Genomic DNA, 20,661 nt, shown 5'->3' on the forward strand with positions numbered 1-20,661 from the left:
AGAAAAAGGGAATTCATACAGGATGCACAGTGTGTGTGTGTGTGTGTGTGTGTGTGTGTGTGTGTGTGTGTGTGTGTGTGCGGGGGGGGGGGGGGGGGGGGGGGGCTCTTTGTCCCATGGCCCTAGGAGTTAAAACAGCACAGGATGGGCAGAAGAATAGAAGGCCGAGCTTTACAGAGACACTCTATCCCCAGTCGGAAAGATGCAGCAGCCACAGTTAATATCCCACTGTAATCAGGCCAGCTCCTATTGCAGTGTCCAGAGAAACTACATTTAGCTAAATGTTGCTGTTGTGGGTTCAATACATTAGAAGTGTGTTTGATGTCCCTATCCCAAGCCACTTACAGACAACCCGCCATGGTTATTACACTGTGTTCAACTTCAAAGGGAGGTCAAATTTGAATGAAATCAGAGAGAACCAAGTGAGGCATATAAAATCAAAGATCAACGCAAATAGTCTGAGTAGCCATTTGATTAGATGTTCAGGAGTCTTATTGCTTGGGGATAGAAGCTGTTTAGAAGCCTCTTGGACCTAGACTTGGCGCTCCGGTACCGCTTGCCATGCTGTAGCAGAGAGAACAGTCTATGACTAGGGTGGCTGTAGTCTTTGACAATTTTTAGGGCCTTCCTCTGACACCGCCTGGTATAGAGGTCCTGGATGGCATGAAGCTTGGCCCCAGTGATGTACTGGGCCGTACACACTACCCTCTGTAGTGCCTTGCAGTCGCCATACCAAGCAGTGATGCAACCCGTCAGGATGCTCTCGATGGTGCAGCTGTAGAACCTTTTGAGGATCTGAGGACCCATGCCAAATCTTTTCAGTCTCCTGAGGGGGGGGAAATAGGTTGTGTCTTGGTGTGTTTGGTGATGTGTACGCCATAGAAACTACACCTCCGTCTCTCCTCCATTCCTACAGGCTGAACTCCATCCTTTTAGTAATAAAACCTCTCATATCATGACTTTCTGCCAATTCAAGCAGTTCAAGGGAGGGGTTGACGACACGCCGTCAAATGTCCAGGTTCTAATCTGAAACAGTAAAACTGACCCACCTAACGGATAACATTCCTGATACAATCCTAACCGATAACACAACCTAACAGTCGTAAATACCCATTATTCCAGTCAGTCTGGCCTCCAGAGACTAATCCTTATAATGGACCAATGGGTAGGCTGTAAATCACAGTGTAGAGCTGCTGTATGACCTTTGGGGCAAAGAGGTCACAGGGTCAAAACACTAGTGGTTCTTATGTAACTGCGCATTTTCATTTAGGTGGAAAACAAACATCCACATCCGATTGAATGTTCAGGTCACATGGCTGGCTTGAATTGCACCATTCAACACTGGAACATATTTCAGTGCCATTTCAACAGTTCCATGCTGTGATTTTGATATAAGAGTCAGCTGACCCCATTGTGTAGTTTCCAGGTGGTGTTGAGCATCAGCACCTTGACGCTACCATCACAGCCCCTAGCCAGAGCACTGAGATCCTCTAGTCTCCACCTCCCCACTGGACCAGGAAGAGCTGTGTCCACAGAGAACACACCAGGGTTATTACCTGAACTACAAACCCAAACCTGCCACAGTTAGGAGTGGGGAAAGGGGTAGAGGAGGAGAGGCAAGGGAATTGATGCAGCTCTCAACTATGCGAGAGAGTGTGTGTGTGTATATAAGATAGCCCTCATTAACACTAAAGGGTGTTGAAGAGGTCCTTTGCCACTCCATAGTGAGTGTGTGAAACAATGGATAGTTCAAAACACACAGAGAGAGAGAGAGAGAGAGAGAGAGAGAGAGAGAGAGAGAGAGAGAGAGAGAGAGAGAGAGAGAGAGAGAGAGAGAGAGTGATGGCTTTATGAATAGAATGATTCCAAATAGAGAATGAGAAACCCATTTTAAATCAATCATCTCATTTTGATGAAGTAATCTAGAGAAACACCCCATTAAGGTTTCCATTGGTTGGCCCGTACCAACCAGGGCTGAGAGTTTGGAGGTTTTGGATGGGGAAGTTTGGGCCCTTGCCTCCCTGTGCCTGCCTGAGTAGAACACTGACCCAAATCCCCTGATAGGACTAGAGAATCATCAGGGCGCTGATCTAATAGCAGAGAGAAATGCCTGCACCTGGCTGGCACCACTACCATTCAACACATTCACCATCACAGACACACAGCTGAAGGAGAGGAGGAAAGGGGGCAGACAAAAGAGCGAGAGAGGAGAGCCGAAGGGAGACAGGAGAGAAGGAGGGAGGGTGAATGAGAGAGAAGGGAGAGGGATTGTGGAGTATTACACCCCCCACCTCCACACCTGTCAGGACTATCCACAACATCCACCCTAATCAGAAACCTGTGGTGATTCACCAACACCTCTATGGTGGTGGGGGAGGGGTTATACAGTGAAAAGTCAGCTGAATAGCCATTGAAACATCCAATTTGACATGTTCTCTCCCACACGCTGATACACATTCAGAAAGAAAGGGGAGATGGGGAGAGGAGAAGGTAAGAGGAGAGTACACTTTTACAGAGGGGTGTGAGCGACACTGACATCCCAATGGCAATGAGCACTCCTGTGAAATCTGAACCGACCGAGGGAGCGACAGACAGAGACAAAAACAGACAGAGAGAGAGAGAGGTGCCTAAAAACTCTGAGAAACTGGGTAGAACTGTCCAAACCCATTCAGCAATAAGACATATACACAATCTATACACACGCTAGGCAGCCTAGCAGTTAAGAGCGTTGGGCCAATAACCGAAAGGTCGCTGGTTCGAATCCCCGAGCCGGCACGGTGAAATAAATCTGCCGTTTTACCCTTGAGCAAGGCAGTTAACCCCGTAACACCACCTGCCCTCCGGGCGCCGATGACACGGACGTCGGTTAAGGCAGCCTCTCTGATTCAGAGGGGTTGGGTATAAATGCGAAAGACATTTTAGTGGAATGGCTTCAGTTGTGCAACTGAGTAGGTATCCCCACCTCCCTTTCCCACATGCAAAAAATCCAAACATTTTCACTCAGGACTCCTTTCATTCTATTATAAAAAATGAAGAGACAATCAGGAAGGAAATGTGTGTCAAACCAAAGTGTAGAAATATTAATGTCGCCAACCATTCAGGGTGTGTGTGTGTGTGAGTGTGACTAACGTGTCATCGGTGGGAATCTTTCTCCATGTACAAATTAAGTGAAATACAGTAACACAATGCTTGACTATAAATACAAGCTACTGTCTCCAATGTTAAATCACATGTCTATAAAAAGGGCTGTGTGCTGCTGTGGTCTGTGGGGTAGATCAAACGGGGCCCTTTGCTCAGAGACGGAGCATAAGCACTCAACAGACTCCTGGGAGATGAGCGGTAACTATAGCAACGTACAGGGGGCATTCCTAGAAGCTGTTAACATCCAGCCCCAAGCACAGCCGTGACAAGCAACGCAAAGCAAACAAAGCCGCCAATTACATGTCAAGACAGAGAGACAGGGCAGGTGGGCAGTAGCAATGTTCTACACTAACGTGGAGGAAATAGGTGGAACAGTCAGGGACAAGGTGGGAGTTCAGACTGCCAGAAAGAGAGTCAGTAGGGATAAATAGGAGTTCTCCAGGGAAAAATTATGACTTCTATTTAAACTAAACACTTGTCCTCTAACCCTCCTATCACATCGTGAGACGCAGCTCATTTTGAACTTCATGTAAAATGACCATAAGATTCCAGCTTTGTCATCACCGAGCAGATTTCTCCCTCCAAAAAGACAGCCATTTTTAAATCACTTCTAAAACAGTGGTCTCACAGACTACAACAGCGACACCAAAAACGCTCTCTCTCACTGTATTTAACAAATGCACGCACACTACTTGAACATGAATGGCTTGCCAGTTGCATGCATGTCAACTCCTTGGATCCAGACCTCGAACATCCACTTAGATAGAAGGAAATGTTACAGCCCTCGGCCATCCACCACACAGTCCGTGGTTACCATGTCTTACCTGGCCTGACTCTGTGCATGGCCCTGGGCTGAGAGCAGGAGTGTCCCCAGGTGGAGAGTTGGAGTCTTCCTCTGCCTTGGAGGTCTCCACCACCATCACCACCTCCACAGTCGCCATCAAAGCGGAGAGCTCATGTCGAAACGGCAAACTTTAACGTTTAACAGCGTCGTCCGGCCAGCACAGGGACAAGCTTGGCCATAGAGATCCAGCTAGTGCATCTCTCCACTCTGAGACAACCTCTTTGCCTCCACCGCTACAGCCTCACCACTAGATCTCCATCACCCCATCATGCCCCGAGAGAGACTGTACTGTATGGGCTGTGTGTCTCTGGGTTTAATGTACAGGCAACACAATGTAAAAGCAACACACACACACACACAGACAGAGAGAGAGAAATCACATGGGATGTCCTAAGAGCAGCAAGATGGTGGGGGGATGAAAGGGCCAGTGGAGGATGAAGAGGGGGGATCCATTAAACAAACAGCTGTGCCCCCCAGAGAGAGAGACAGCAAACAAAATAATAAACCAATTAGGCTCAGAGGGCTCCTGCCTGCCACCCCTATTATACCCCCCACCCTCCCATCTTTAAACGCTCTTTTCTATTCCTTCACTTCCCTGGGGCAACTTCTCTCATTCTCTCTCTGCTCATCTTTGCCTGCTCCAGTGAAAACCACTCTCCGTCCATTCCTTCTGAGCCACTGACTACTACGGTGATGGTGTCACGACTTCCCCGATCCCTCGGCCAAAAAATGAAGACACCGTGACGATGACAGTCTCTGTACGGATTAACTGTTCATAGACATTGGATTGCAGGCTTTTCGCAGCCTCTATGTAGGATGACAATACAACCACACAGTCAGAACACTGTTAGAAAGACCCCTTGCTACTGAAAGACGGAGACGTCCTTAAAAGAAACATAGATACTCTTCAGATTCAAGTAAGACGCAGATCTACAAAAGGACTGGAGTGGACACTAACTCACTTCCTGTGTGAAGAAGCGACGTCATTAGGGTTGCACATTTTGGGGAATATTCAGAGGTGGAACATTCCCGTGGGAAATAACAGGAATTAACGGAAATATATGGGAATTAATATTAATACCATTTAAATGTAGATGTTTTTGCATTGGATATAAATACTATATCATATGGGAGACAGAAACAGAACCATTTTACCTTATCATAAGTAGACATAATTGCAAATGATTAAATCCTTCCAATAGAAATAAAATGTAAAAACATTGTTACGAATTGAACTTTAATTAAATGATTAGACTCGTCACATGGGATGATTTCACTGAACAACAAAAGGGAATATTGAATGATCCCCAATGATCCATCGCATCTCCCAAAAAATGTTTTCAACATATGTCTGTAAAATGATAGTCTGGAAACTAAAGCTTTGGTTGTCTTCCTCTCAGGCTTCCATGTCTTCTCCCTGGACCTCAATGTCCACCTCTTGAACATCAGACTCTGAGGCCTCATCTTCACTGTCCAACCGTGCTGAGGATGGCAATTTGTCAGGCTCAAAAAGCTTCAAATTTGTCCGGATGGCCACCAATTTTTCAACCCTTGTATTGGTCAACCTGTTGCGTGCTTTGGTGTGTGTGTTCCCAAACAAGGACCAGTTGCGCTCTGAGGCAGCTGATGTTGGTGGGATTTGGAGGATGATGGAGGCAACAGGGGAAAGAGCCTCTGATCCACAAAGACCCTTCCACCAGGTGGCTGATGAGATATATCTGGAGTATTTCTCCTGTCTTATCCGATGTCCTGTGAAAATGTAAGTACGCTCCCTCTAATTCTCTCTCTCACTGAGGACCTGAGCCCTAGGACCATGCCTCAGGACTACCTGGCCTGCTGACTCCATGCTATCCCCAGTCCACCTGGTCATGCTGCTGCTGCTCCACTTTCAACTGTTCTGCCTGCTGCTATGGAACCCTGACCTGTTCATTGGACGTGCTACCTTGTCCCGGACCTGCTGTTTTGGACTCTCTCTCTACCGCACCCGCTGTCTCTCACTCTGAATGATCGGCTATGAAAAGTCAACTGACATTTACTCCTGAGGTGCTGACCTGTTGCACCCTCTACAACCACAGTGATTATTATTATCTGACCATGCTGGTCACCTATGAACGTTTGAACATCTTGGCCATGTTCTGTTATAATCTCCACCCGGCACAGCCAGAAGAGGACTGGCCACCCCCCAGAGCCTGGTTCTTCTCTAGGTTCTTCCTAGGTTCCGGCCTTTCTAGAGAGTTTTTCCTAGCCACCGTGCTTCTACATCTGCATTGCTTGCTGTTTGGGGTTTTAGGCTGGGTTTCTGTACAGCACTTTGTGACATCGGCTGATGTAAAAAGGGCTTTATAAATACATTTGAGTGATTAATTTTGTTGGCACGACTGCCATATTGCATCTCCATCCCAAAGCCCTTGCTTGGAAGTGTACTTCGCCAGACTGCCAAGAAACCTTGCTCTCATCCAGGCCAAGGTGGTGAGTCACTGTAGTGATGACACCATAGGCCTCGTTGATCTCTGCACCAGACAGGATGCTCTTGCCAGAATACTTGGGGTCCAACATGTACGCTGCGGCGTGTATGGGCTTTAGGCAGAAGTCTTCTTGCTTTTTGATGTCTTTCAGAACTGCAGTTTCCTCTGATTGGAGCAACAGTGAAGTAGGCAGGTCAGTATGGATTTCTTCTCTTACATCCGCAAGTAGAGTCTGAACATCAGACAGGATGGCATCGTCTCCCTCAATCCGTGCAATGGCTACCACTATAGGTTTCAGGAGTTTCAGGATGCTTACCACTCTCTCCCAAAATACATCATCCAGGAGGATCCTCTTGATGGGGCTGTCCAAATCATCAGACTGTGATATGGCATTTCTTGGAGAGACTCCTTCCCCTCTAGGAGACTGTCAAACATGATGACAACACCACCCCAACGGGTGTTGCTGGGCAGCTTCAATGTGGTGCTCTTATTCTTCTCACTATTCTTGGTGAGGTAGATTGCTGCTATATCTTGATGACCCTTCACATACCTAAGCATTTCCTTGGTTCTCTTGTAGTGTATCCATTGTTTTCAGTGCCATGATGTCCTTGAGGAGCAGATACAATGCATTTTTATTTATTAATTTATTTCACCTTTATTTAACCAGGTAGGCAAGTTGAGAACAAGTTCTCATTTACAATTGCGACCTGGCCAAGATAAAGCAAAGCAGTTCGACAACATACAACAATACAGAGTTAGACATGGAGTAAAACAAATATACAGTTAATAATACAGTAGAAAAATAAGTCTATGTACGATGTGAGCAAAAGAGGTGAGATAAGGGAGGTAAAGGCAAACAAGTCCATACAATATAACAAGTAAAACACTGGAATGGTAGATTTGTAGAAGAAAGTGCAAAGTAGAAATAGAGATAATGGGGTGCAAAGGAGCAAAATAAAATAAATAAAATAAATAAATACAGTAGGGGAAGAGGTAGTTGTTTGGGCTAAATTATAGATGGGCTATGTACAGGTGCAGTGATCTGTGAGCTGCTCTGACAGCTGGTGCTTAAAGCTAGTGAGGGAGATGTGTTTCCAGTTTCAGAGATTTTTGTAGTTCGTTCCAGTCATTGGCAGCAGAGAACTGGAAAGAAAGACGGCCAAAGGAGGAATTGGCTTTGGGGGTGACCAGAGAGATATACCTGCTGGAGCGCGTGCTACAGGTGGGTGCTGCTATGGTGACCAGTGAGCGGAGATAAGGGGGGACTTTACCTAGCAGGGTCTTGTAGATGACCTGGAGCCAGTGGGTTTGGCGACGATTATGAAGCGAAGGCCAGCCAACGAAAGCGTACAGGTCGCAGTGGTGGGTAGTATATGGGGCTTTGGTGACAAAACGGATGGCACTGTGATAGACTGCATCCAGTTTGTTGAGTAGGGTATTGGAGGCTATTTTGTAAATGACATCGCCGAAGTCGAGGATCAGTAGGATGGTCAGTTTTACTAGGGTATATTTGGCAGCACGAGTGAAGGATGCTTTGTTGCGAAATAGGAAGCCAATTCTTGATGCTGCAAACATGAGTTAAGGATTGGAGATGTTTGATGTGAGTCTGGAAGGAGAGTTTACAGTCTAACCAGACACCTAGGTATTTGTAGTTGTCCACATATTCTAAGTCAGAACCGTCCAGAGTAGTGATGCAGGACAGGCAGGCAGGTGCAGGCAGCGATCGGTTGAAGAGCATGCATTTAGTTTTACTTGAGCAGCACAGCCAATGGGTGTGATGTGAGGGTAGGACTCCACCACTTTAGACCAAGCAGCCTTCATGTTTGCAGCATTGTCTGTCACCAGTGCAAATACCTTCTGTGGTCCAAGGTCATTGATGACTGCCTTCAGCTCATCTGCAATGTAGAGACCGGTGGGTCTGTTGGCCCTTGTGTCTGTGCTCTTGTAGAATACTGGTTGAGGGGTGGAGATGTAATTAATTATTCCTTGCCCACGAACATTCGACCACCCATCAGAGATGATTGCAATACAGTATGCTTTCTCTATGATTTGCTTGACCTTCACTTGAACTCTGCATCCAGCAAATGAGTAGATAAAGCATGTCTGGTTGGAGGGGTGTATACTGGGTGAAGAATATTCAGAAATCTCTTCCAATACACATTGCCTGTGAGCATCAGAGGTGAACCAGTTGCATACACAGCTCGAGCAAGACATTCATCAGTATTTCTCTGACTACGTTCCTCCATTGAGTAAAAAAAACATTGATTATAGGAAGACCATGAGCTGTTGCTATCGATAAGGTGTCTGATTCATCATTTTCACCTCGAATGGAAGTAGAGGGACTTTTGTCAGAGGTCGCTTGTTGTGAGCGCCGAGGGAACTTTATGCACTTGGCCAGATAATTCTGCATATTTGTTGCATTCTTCACATATGATTTGGCACAGTATTTGCAAATGTACACAGCTTTTCCTTCTACATTAGCTGCAGTGAAATGTCTCCACACATCAGATAGTGCCCGTGGCATTTTCCTGTAAAGATTAGAAAATAAATGAGTAAAAAAAAAAAAATGCAATTCCATGTACAGATAAATAGTTAAGCAGTTAGATTAAACTCCTCCTTTGTAAGATAAATGTTTTAAAATGAAACATGTATGGAAACAGGTGAATTAACACTCAGCAGGCTCAAGCAAGCTAAAACCCAAAAACTAACTAGCAGAAATTGTTAACAAGTTAGAAATGATTTAAACACACTTTGCTGTAGGCAAACAAAAAATAATGCATGAAAATAATGCATGAGATATATATATATATATATATATATATATATATATATATATATATATATATTCACATATATATATATATATATATTCACCGCACCCAGTATTCGAATCAAAACCAGAAAGCATGTAGTCCTTGGCTCAGACAGTGTAGTAGTGTGGGCTCAATATCACCTCATTAGTGTGCAAGATCTTGAGAATCAGCTGTATGCAGAGGGTTGCAATTCCATTGAATTGGGGATAGTTTAACCAAAATATGCTACAAGACCTAGGATTGCTGTATGTGTATCCCACAAAAAAAAGGTTTACTGTTATAAGCAACAACAAAAAATATGAATTCCCGGGCTTAACTTCCCATGGAAAATTTCCGGAAACTTACCGGAAAGTTTCCGACCCTTTGCAACCCTAGACGTCTTCAACCACTTGTCTCCTGCATAGACGGCCTAGAACTCAGAGAGGCTCAACTCACCATGGAACCATGGGGGGGAATAAGACATGAGAACAACCCCCGCGCTGCATCGCTACTACTGTACCTCGTACTTCCCCAACACAGAACTACCTGCACTCTGCTTAGAAATGCACTGTAGCCCTGTTGTTACCTCTTTACCTAACAATCTCAGAGGACAGGTGCTGCTTTAATTGGGCAGAATTAAACTGGAGGGAGAGGGGGGGTAGACAGGGGTGGGGAGGTACAGTGGAGAGGTGCATGTTATGGGGTTGGGGGGATCAGAGGCTGACAGAGTTAAGTTTGATGTCTCGTTGGCACTGCCTCCATTCTGAGGGACCCTGCGTCTGCCCGCTTTGGATTCTGCCTGCAGTAAATTACAACGACCGATTGGCAGCCGAAAACGTGATTTTTTTTTGCCACTTTAAGCCGGATTCTCATTCACTTCAATGCCGAGGTTAGGTAGTACACAATCATCACACAGACGTGAACACGTGCACTGGGGAGTACATGTGCAGCACATTGTGTAATGTGCCTTTACAAAACAGAATTAGCCTACATGACACAAACAAGCTTTGAGGTGGAGGCCTGGAATGAGTCACACACACACACACACACACACACACACACACACAAACACAGAGGCGCACACACAAACACAAGTACCATGTCTAATTGTTGGGTTCTAAGGATTCTGATTTCATTGACATCCCGTGAACTATAAATAAAGTTAGATCCACTTTCTCTTTTCAAACAGCCCTCTGTCTGTCAGCAGGAGAGGTGGGAGGTGGAGGGCTGTTCATTCTCAAAGAATGCTTCCTGGCTTTCATGTTTCTCCTGGGTGCCACTTCACATAATGGTGGAGCAGTGAGGACCTAGAGTGCATTCCTCAGATGCACAACTCTAATACCCGAGACGAGTACTTCAGAAGTCCCCATTCCACATCTATGGTCTACCGTTACAACACTGATATAATGTATCATAAGTGTATGCGAGTAGTCGAGGCGAATAGGGAGCGCTTCTGTTCCCTCGACTGGAGAGGGTTGAGAGTCAGCGCACTAGCATAGCCTGGAGCTTTGGACTGGTTCCCTCAATGGCAGCCGTTCAATATTGTGGCAAACAGCTCTGTTCAAACATCACTGCAGAATCACCTAGAGCTGCAAGCTCATAAAACTGTCAAGGCAAATAAGAAAATGGAGCATATTGAGACCAACGCCCTGATTTGCCAATTCAAATACTGTACCCAAACACACAATGACAAACATACAGTATAAAGTATTCACTCAGTGTCACACAACAAGTTTTCCTGACAAGCTCAACAGCAAACAACCCGAAACACACACACACACACACACACACATACACAGTCAAACACACACACAGTCAAACACACACACAGTCAAACACACAGTTGTTTCTGGAAGGCTGGTTATAGCAGAGTAACAGAGGGACACAGCTACACTAAGAGGTCACAGCTTGCTGAGGGCTGGCACCCTCCTGACAAACACAACCCCTGCATCTGGGCTCACACACCGTGTCAAAGACACCACACACACACACAGTGTCAAAACACAGAAGATACTCACACACACACAGCGCTACAGCCAACCCCCAGACACACACACACACACACACACACACACACTAACCAATTACACAAGGTGAAAAGCATGCAAGTATGTCTGGATACATATTTCCAGAAAATAAAACCTCCAAATTCAAAAGTACAGTCCAATGCATTGTTAAAAAGTCGTGCAGCCGGCCACATGTGAATGTCTGTACTAGAGATGTGCACGGTTATTTGAATATTCGAATATCCGAACAGCAAATACTTGTATGAGTATTCATTTTAGCAAGCAAAAAAATATTATAGGCCTATTTTAACACTGAAAAAGCTCTAAATAAAATTAAAATATCCATGTGATGTGACATTGTTACATACAAGGATATACCATGACATTTCAAATTATTAATTTAATCATTTCAATGTAGTTTTTATGGCGCGACCCACACATCCGGTAGACTTCGCATATGTAGCTTGTTGTTTATGCCTTTCACTAATGCAATGCAAGATTGAATAAAATAACACAATTAAAAGATAGCAAAATGAGAAGTAGCAGGCTACAACGAACTACCAACAGGTAGCCTGTTGTTTTATCTGAATGGGGTTGGGGAGAAAGTGTAGCATGTGGCCTCAATTAGCCTAGCTAGCTATATATTTGGCTAGCTTAGCTAGCTTCTCTAGGCTACTCCAGTCAAGATAGATATGGGAGGCTGCTACAAATTAGCTAGTCTTGGCCGTAACCGAGTTGCATTGGCGACTGCTTCTTGACCCCCCCCCCCCGCACAGACGTCACACACACGCCGCCTTAGCCAACTTAGTGAGTGGTAATGAGCGCAGCCCTGTACTATGGGACTGTGAGACCGGCAGGGCATGGCTGGTAACACAGCAACTCCACTCCATCTCTCTCTGAGGAGATTCCCAGCGAGCCTGTATTATTCTGACTGATGCCTATAGTACGCCCGTCAGCATTACCGCAGGCAGGCTGGGTCACAACATGAACACATATACTGAGTGAGTACTGCTGTTCACTAGCAAATCCTGTTGAGGCGCTTAATATATCACACACACACGTGCGTACATACATGAACAGTACTAAATACACACCCTGTGTCGTGGCGCAAGTGTTGTTCATCCGAGTAAGGGAGTTTGTCAAGTGGGTCAGTAAGGGTTAGTGTAATGGTGGGAGTGGTAGTGTTGCTCTGGGCTATACTCTACTGTAGTGAACATAGAATTTGCTCGTGAACGGCAAAATCTCTTGTCCTCCAGTCTGTGTATAAGCCATAACATCTGGATCTGTCCAACTCTTTGTCTTGCTGTTAACATCTATTTTTATATCCCTCCCTCCATCTCTTCAAGGGCCAGGCAGACCTAGCACTCAAAGCCCACTTTCAGCAGGACTTTATCAGCCAAAGCCTGAAACCCTTAAACCCAGAGTGCCCAGTGTTTAACACCACAGACTATGTGCACATTGACCAGCTAGCTGTACAACACAAAGGGACATAAACACACTGTGTGTAATCTGAAAGCCTCAATCAGGCCTGTGAAGTCCTCAGCTCAACCAGAAAGGCACAGGGCTTATCCGGACAGTAGATAGATTGACTGGCTCCCATGAGTGGATTTATACATTTGTAATACAAAGAAGTTGTTTACCATAAATCCAACTTCAAGCACTGATAAATAGCCACGTGAGCTGAGCTGTCCACCGATGCATACTGTATGTGCCCGTGCCTTTAGGATTAAATTACCATCATAATGAGGCTTTGCACAATAAATACAAATCAGGGTAAAAAAACAACATCGAAATACAGAAATGTAAAAGTTAAGGAGTTGTCATGTGAGAAAAAGGTCAAGTTCATATTTGGAGGGTTTCCAGCAGTGTGGTTTCTTGTGGAGAGATTGGCCTACCTGGACCTCCTCCCCCAGTACAGACGAGTCTCCCAGCAGCGGTTCTGCCGGCGGTGCGTTGATGGTGACAGACTTCTCAGAGCGGCTGCCATCCTTGCTGCGTGACTTGTGGTGGTCGCGGCTGCGCTCCCTGAGAAACAACGACAGGTACACCAGGTGAGTCGACGGGTACGGGGTTACCATGACAACCAGCAGACCGGAGGAGAGGATAGGAAGAGAGCATGTCGGCGTGGCGATAGCAATGGACTGCCACACACTGGATTTCCAGCAAAACCTTGTGTTATTTCTCTCTCTCTGGTTCCCATTCTCTCCCTCTTTCCTCCATAGCGTCAGCAACAACAGGGTTATAGGAGCCATCATCCCCTACAACCTTAATCCTGCTGGCCTTTACTTTGAATTTCTTTAATTAGTCTTTTCTCACAGTGAACGTCTGCAGGGGCTTAGCTGAAAACTCAGACACACACGAAAATGCTAGAACAGGCAGACGCTGTTTGAGTCAGAAAAGAGGACTAGGGGGGACCAGGGGAATAGAGGACTAGGGGACCAGGGGAATAGAGGACCATTAATATAACTTAACCATTATTTTACCAGGTAAATTGACTGAGAACACATTCTCATTTACAGCAATGACCTAGGGAATAGTTACATGGGAGAGGGGGGGGGGAATGAATGAGCAAATAGGAAGCTGGGGATGATTAGATGGTCATGATGGAATGAGGGCCAGATTGGGAATTTAGCCAGGACACCAGGGTTAACAGCACTACTCTTACAATAAGTGCCATGGGATCCTTAGTGACCACAGAGTCAAGACACCCGTTTAACGTCCCATCTGAAAGACGGCACCCTACACAGGGCAATGTCCACAATCACTGCCCTGGGGTATTGGGATTATACATTTTTTGACAAGAGAAAAGAGAGCCTCCAACACCACTTCCAGCTGCATCTAGTCTCCCATCCAGGGATCGACCAGGACCAACCCTGCTTAGCTTCAGAGGCAAGCCAGCAGTGGGAGACTAGGGGAGCAGAAGACTAGGGGATTGGGGACCAGGAGAGTAGAGGACTGGGGGACAAGAAGACTAGGGGATTTGGTAGCGGGACTAGGGGGCAAGGGGAGTTAAGGCCTGGGGAACCAGGAACCTGCTGATGCGTCTAAAGGTGGCAAAGCATATTACATTCCTTGCCTCCCTCATGACCCAACTACCAACCAAACCGTTGTGAACTCTCCACTACTTCACCTCCCATGTTAAATCTCCCCCGCGAGGCCCATTAGCGTACCGACCCCAGCGCTGACCCTCTTCACCTCCCCGCTCCCCAGATCCCTGATCTCAAATCCTGTGTGGGAGTGAGTGACAGACAGGGTTTCTCCATCCATCCACATACAGTACTACACATGGTCTGTGCCCACTGCAGCACCGTCATGGCTCTACTACCCCGGACACTGATCGTCCTCCCAGCCTCCACTAATCTGATCTCTAGTCAATCCCATTCTATTTCCAATTGCCCTCAGCCATGGTACTGTAGCTAGATACTCATGGTCTGGTCTGTTAGAGGGATAGCCATGGTACTGTATTGTACAGTAGCTAGATACTGCACCTTCTGGTCTGTTACAGAGGGGCAGAGTGAGAATAGAAGAGAGATGAGGAGAGAGAGAGAGAGAGAGAGAGAGAGAGAGAGAGAGAGAGAGAAACAGGCTAGTGTGGAGATAGCAGGACAGGCTCGGTCTGATCGAATTTATCGAAGAGGGATTACGGGGGAAACAAACAAGTTACAGAATGTGTTACACGACTTTATTAAAACCTCCAGGAATTGTAAATGCTAGACAACAAGGGCTGAATTCTAACCGGAGTGCAACTTAATGACATCTACAAACACCTTCTGGGAAAACCATGATTTAAAACACACACAAACCTCTAGTTATGACCAAGTACAGTTCAAGATATTGCTGCCATTTTTCTCTTGACCCAAAATGTTAATTTCTTGTCCTCTGAGCTTATCTCCGTGTTAGGAGTCTTTTGTGAAGACTAGGGTCGGTAACTTTCCGGTAAATTTCCGTAATATCTTCGGAAATGTTCCATGGGAATTTAAGCCCGGGAATTTGGGGAATTTTGCTTAAATTCATCAAAAAAAGTTAGCTTATAACAGTGAACCTTTTTTGTGGGATACACACATGGCAATTCTAGGTCTTGTGGCATATTATGGTGAAACTATCCCCAATTCAATGGAATTGCAACCCTCTGCATGTACAGTGCATTCTTCCATCACATGTACAGTGCACTCTTCCATCACATGTACAGCTGATTCTCAAGATCTTGCACACTAATGAGATGATATTGAGCCCACACTACTACACTGTCTGAGCCAAGGACTACATGCTTTCTGGTAAGTTTTGATTACAATGCTGGGTGAATATATTATGTGACATACATGATTTTTTTGGTTAACTAGTAAATAGTAGCCTACAGCAAAGTGTGTTTAAATCATTTCTAACTTGTTAACAATTTCTGCTAGTTCGTTTTTGCTACCATGTGGGTTTTAGCTTGCTTGAGCCTGCTAACTGAGGAGTGTTAATTCACCTGTTTCCATACATGTTTCATTTTAAAACATTTATCTTACAAAGGAGTTTAATCTAACTGCTTAACTATTTATCTGTACATGGAATTGTATTTGGGCTTTTTTTTACTCATATTTTTCAAATCTTTACAGGAAAATGCAACGGGCGCTACATGATGTGTGAAGACATTTCACTGCAGCTAATATAGAAGGAAAAGCTGATTATACATTTGCAATTACTGTGCTAAATCATATGTGAAGAAGGCAACAAAGATGCAGAATTATCTGGCCAAATGCATAAAATTCCCTCAGCGCTCACAGCAAGCGACCTCTGACAAAAGTCCCTCTACTTCTATTCAAGGTGAAAATGATGAATCAGACACCTGATCAATAGCAACAGCTCATGGTCCTCCTGGAATCAGAAGGTTTTTTTACTCAATGGAGGAACGTAGTCAGAGAAATGCTGATGAATATCTTTCTCGAGCTGTGTATGTACCGTAATTTCCGGACTATTAAGCACACCTGAATATAAGCCGCACCCACTGAATTTTAAAAAATATATTATTTTGAACATAAATAAGCCGCACATGTCTATAAGCCGCTGGTGCCCACCGGTACATTGAAACAAATTAACTTTACACAGGCTTTAACGAAACACGGCTTGTAACAAAAAATAAAAAATTAGCAGTAAACAGTAGCCTACCAACAAAGTCATTGGTCACCATCTTCCTCCTCCTGTACACTGAAACCACTGAACCACTGAAACCACTCGGAGTTGAATAGCCTCAGAATTGCTTCATCCGATATTGGATTGTTTTCATTGTCGCGCTCGTCACTTTCATCCGGAGGCAAATCCCCCGCTGAGCCCTCTTCAACACGCAGCAGTCCAGCCTTTCGAAACCCGTTGATGATAGTGGATTTTTTGACAATGCTCCACGCTGTCAGGACCCACTGGCAGACTTGACCATAAGTTGCTCTTCGCATGCGGCCCGTTTTAGTGAAGGATTTCTCCCCACTTGTCATCCAAGCCTCCCACTGAACACGGAGCGCCACCTTAAATGCACGATTTACACTGATGTCGAGTGGCTGCAAATACTTTGTTGTGCCCCCAGGAATCAGGGTGACAAAATGACTACCGTAATCAGAATGATGGGAAGTTTGAGAGCGCTCGATTTAATCTAAACAGTAAACAAACAGTTTGACCTTAACCCGTTCGGCAATTTCATTGGTCTAATGAAAGCTTCATGCCGCCAAAAAACTGAGCACGTCACAGAATGTGTTTTTTGGGGGGGGAAAATGTGAAAGTGGGAAAAATCCATATATTAGCCGCGTCATTGTTTAAGCCGCGAGGTTCAAAGCGTGGGAAAAAAGTTGCGGCTTATAGTCCGGAAATTACGGTAACTGGTTTACCTCTGATGCTCACAGGCAATGTGTATTGGAAGAGATTTCTGAATGTTCCTCACCCAGTATACACCCCTCCAACCAGACATGCTTTATCTACTCATTTGCTGGATGCAGAGTTCAACAGAGTTCAAGTGAAGGTCAAGCAAATCATAGAGAAAGCATACTGTATTGCAATCATCTCTGATGGGTGGTCGAATGTTCGTGGGCAAGGAATAATTAACTACATCTCCACCCCTCAACCAGTATTCTACAAGAGCACAGACACAAGGGACAACAGACCCACCGGTCTCTACATTGCAGATGAGCTGAAGGCAGTCATCAATTACCTTGGACCACAGAAGGTATTTGCACTGGTGACAGACAATGCTGCAAACATGAAGGTTGCTTGGTCTAAAGTGGTGGAGTCCTATCCACACATCACACACATTGGCTGTGCTGCTCATGCATTGAATCTGCTCCTCAAGGACATCATGGCACAGAAAACAATGGATACACTACAAGATAGCCAAGGAAATGCTTAGGTATGTGAAGGGTCATCAAGTTATAGCAGCAACCTACCACACCAAGCAAAGTGAGAAGAATAAGAGCACCACATTGAAGCTGCCCAGCAACACCCGTTGGGGTGGTGTCGTCATCATGTTTGACAGTCTCCTGGAGGGGAAGGAGTCTCTCCAAGAAATGGCCACATCACAGTCTGCCGATATGGACAGCCCCATCAAGAGGAACCTCCTGGATGATGTATTTTGGGAGAGAGTGGAAAAGCTGCCTGAAACCTATAGCAGTAGCCATTGCACGGATTGAGGGAGACAATGCCATCCTGTCTGATGTTTAGACTCTGCTTGCAGATGTAAGAGAAGAAATCCATACTGCCCAGCCCACTTCACTGTTTATCCAAGCAGAGGAAACTGCAGTTCTGAAAGACATCAAAAAGCGAAGACTTCTGCCTGAAGCCCATACACATCGCAGCGTACATTTTGGACCCCAAGTATGCTGGCAAGAGCATCCTGTCTGATGCAGAGATCAACAAGGCTTGTAGTGTCATCACTACCGTGTCTCGCCACCTTGGCCTGGATGAGGGCAAGGTTCTTGGCAGTCTGGCGAAGTACACTTCCAAGCAAGGGCTTTGGGATAGAGATGGCAGTCGTGCCAACATATCTCATCAGCCACCTGGTGGAAGGGACTTTGTGGATCTGAGGCTCTTTCCCTTGTTGCCTCCATCATCCTCCAAATCCCACCAACATCAGGTGCCTCAGAGCGCAACTGGTCCTTGTTTGGGAACACACACACCAAAGCACGCAACAGGATGACCAATACAAGGGTTGAAAAATTGGTGGCCATCCGGGAAAATTTGAAGCTTTTTGAGCCTGCCAAATGGCCATCCTCAACACGGTTGGACAGTGAAGATGAGGCCTCAGAGTCTGATGTTCAAGAGGTGGACATTGAGGTCCAGGGAGAAGACATGGAAGCCTGAGAGGAAGACAACCAAAGCCTTAGTCTAGAAACTATCATTTTACAGACGTATGTTGAAAACGTTTTTGGGAGATGCGATGGATCATTGGGGATCATTCAATATTCCCTTTCTTTTGTTGTTCAGTGAAATCATCCCATGTGACGAGTCAACTCATTTAATTCAAGTTCAATTCATAACTACATTACTTATTTTGTATCTATTGGAAGGATTTAATCATTTGCAATTATGTCTACTTATGATAAGGTAAAAGGTGTATGTTTCTGTCTCCATATGATATGGTAAATATATCCAACGCAAAAAACATCTACATTTAAATGATATTAATATTCATTCCCATATATTCCCACGGAAAGTTCCCACCTCTGAATATTCCCCAAAACGTACAACCCTAGTTAAGACTATAAAATGGAGGGGATGTTCTTGTATCTTTGTCGCTGCAGGCAGTAACGTGGCCACCTCAGTCTCAGTCCAGGCAGAGGACCCTGGTGTGTTACAGTATGCCTTGTTTAGGGATGTTCAAATCCTTTAGAATACCTCACGTTGTCATATCAGATTCACTTTTTGGTGCATAGCACTGTAGATATGTATTCCTTATGCATTAGGATAAATGCCACAAACAAAGTATGATGGTTCAATAGGTATTACTGGAACATAGGTATGGATTTGGATGTGAGAGCTCGACACCAGGATATGAAATGCAAACTTAAGAAAAGTGCAATGTGGATATTCAATGACAGACACTATTGATCTCATAGACCCATTATTGATTGACCTAAAGCATTCAAACAGCAATCATTTTCAACTAAATACATGAGTCACACTTCAGAGTGCCGCTTACGCACACAGCATAGGTAAAAAAGTGGTTGGAGGATCAACGCTAATACGACAGCCCATCAGGATATCCTGACATTAGGCTCATCAGGGAAGTGGTGTGATTGGCTTCTATAGAGGTCCATTACTTCCATAGCAGCCAATGTGTTGTGATAGAAGGGTGTTCACCTCTCTGTTTCCTGCCTCTATTCTGCTGTTTCCCTTTTTGAACAGGACTCGGTTTCACACTGAAAATGACCACAGCCAACTTCCCAACCACAAACTCAGGTAAATACCCCAAAAATTCATTGTTTAACAATTGCTTAAAAGAAAGTTCAACATTCAAAGCAAAGATAATTGGAACAAAGTGGTGTAGGATTTTTATGAAACATATTTATTCATTTAGACTGGGAAATCTGAAGAGTCAGTCATAGTGGGTTGGCATTTTGTACCATTCATTTTCACTGGGAGAAAATTGACATTACCTTCCTTCAACACTGCATGGTACTCCAGAAATAACAGGAAAGGCACCAAGAGCCATTCAGAACTAATACATTGAATCTAGAAGGAAGTGGAGATGGAAGTAATCCTTAAATAAATGATGGATATCATTACTAGTGCTACAATTAGTCCAGCGAGGAGCATGATCATCATTCACACTGACAGTGACGATGATTAGTAATTGGAGAAGCCCTATTGGGAGATACAGTTGAAGTCGGAAGTTTACCTACGCCTTAGCCAAATACATTTAAACTCAGTTTTTCACAATTCCTGACATTTAATCCTAGTAGAAATTCCCTGTTTTAGGTCAATTAGGATAACCACTTTATTTTAAGAATGTGAAGTGTCAGAATAATAGTAGAGAATTACTTATTTCATCACATTCCCAGTGGGTCAGAAATGTACATGCAATGCTACCAAATACTAATTGAGTGTCTTTAAATTGCTTAACATGGTTCAAACGTTTCGGGTAGCCTTCCACAAGCTTCCCACAATAAGTTAGGTGAATTTTGGCCCATTCCTCCTGACAGAGCTGGTGTAACTGAGTCAGGTTTGTAGGCCTCCTTGCTCGGAACACACACTTTTTCAGTTCTGCCCACACACTTTCTATAGGATTGAGGTCAGGGCTTTGTGATGGCCACTCCAATACCTTGACTTTGTTGTCCTTATGCCATTTTAACACAACTTTGGAAGCATGCTTGGGGGTCATTGTCTATTTGGAAGACCCATCTGCGACCAAGCTTTAACTTCCTGACTGATGTCTTGAGAGGTTGCTTCAATAT

At 44.9% G+C, this 20,661-nt stretch overlaps 1 protein-coding gene across 2 annotated transcripts in view; it reads right to left on the bottom strand.

The window, feature by feature from the left end:
* LOC106575319 (vang-like protein 1) overlaps window positions 1-20,661 on the bottom strand; it is a 56,377-nt gene that overhangs the window by 20,189 nt on the left and 15,527 nt on the right. For both annotated transcript variants that reach the window (XM_014151785.3, XM_014151782.3), the window contains exon 3: window positions 13,144-13,273. In XM_014151785.3, coding sequence (XP_014007260.3) covers window positions 13,144-13,273 — 130 coding nt within the window. The remainder of the gene's footprint in view (window positions 1-13,143; window positions 13,274-20,661) is intronic.

This window comes from Salmo salar, chromosome 17 (assembly GCF_965601325.2).
Source record: "Salmo salar chromosome 17, fSalSal1, whole genome shotgun sequence".
NCBI lineage: Eukaryota > Metazoa > Chordata > Actinopteri > Salmoniformes > Salmonidae > Salmo > Salmo salar.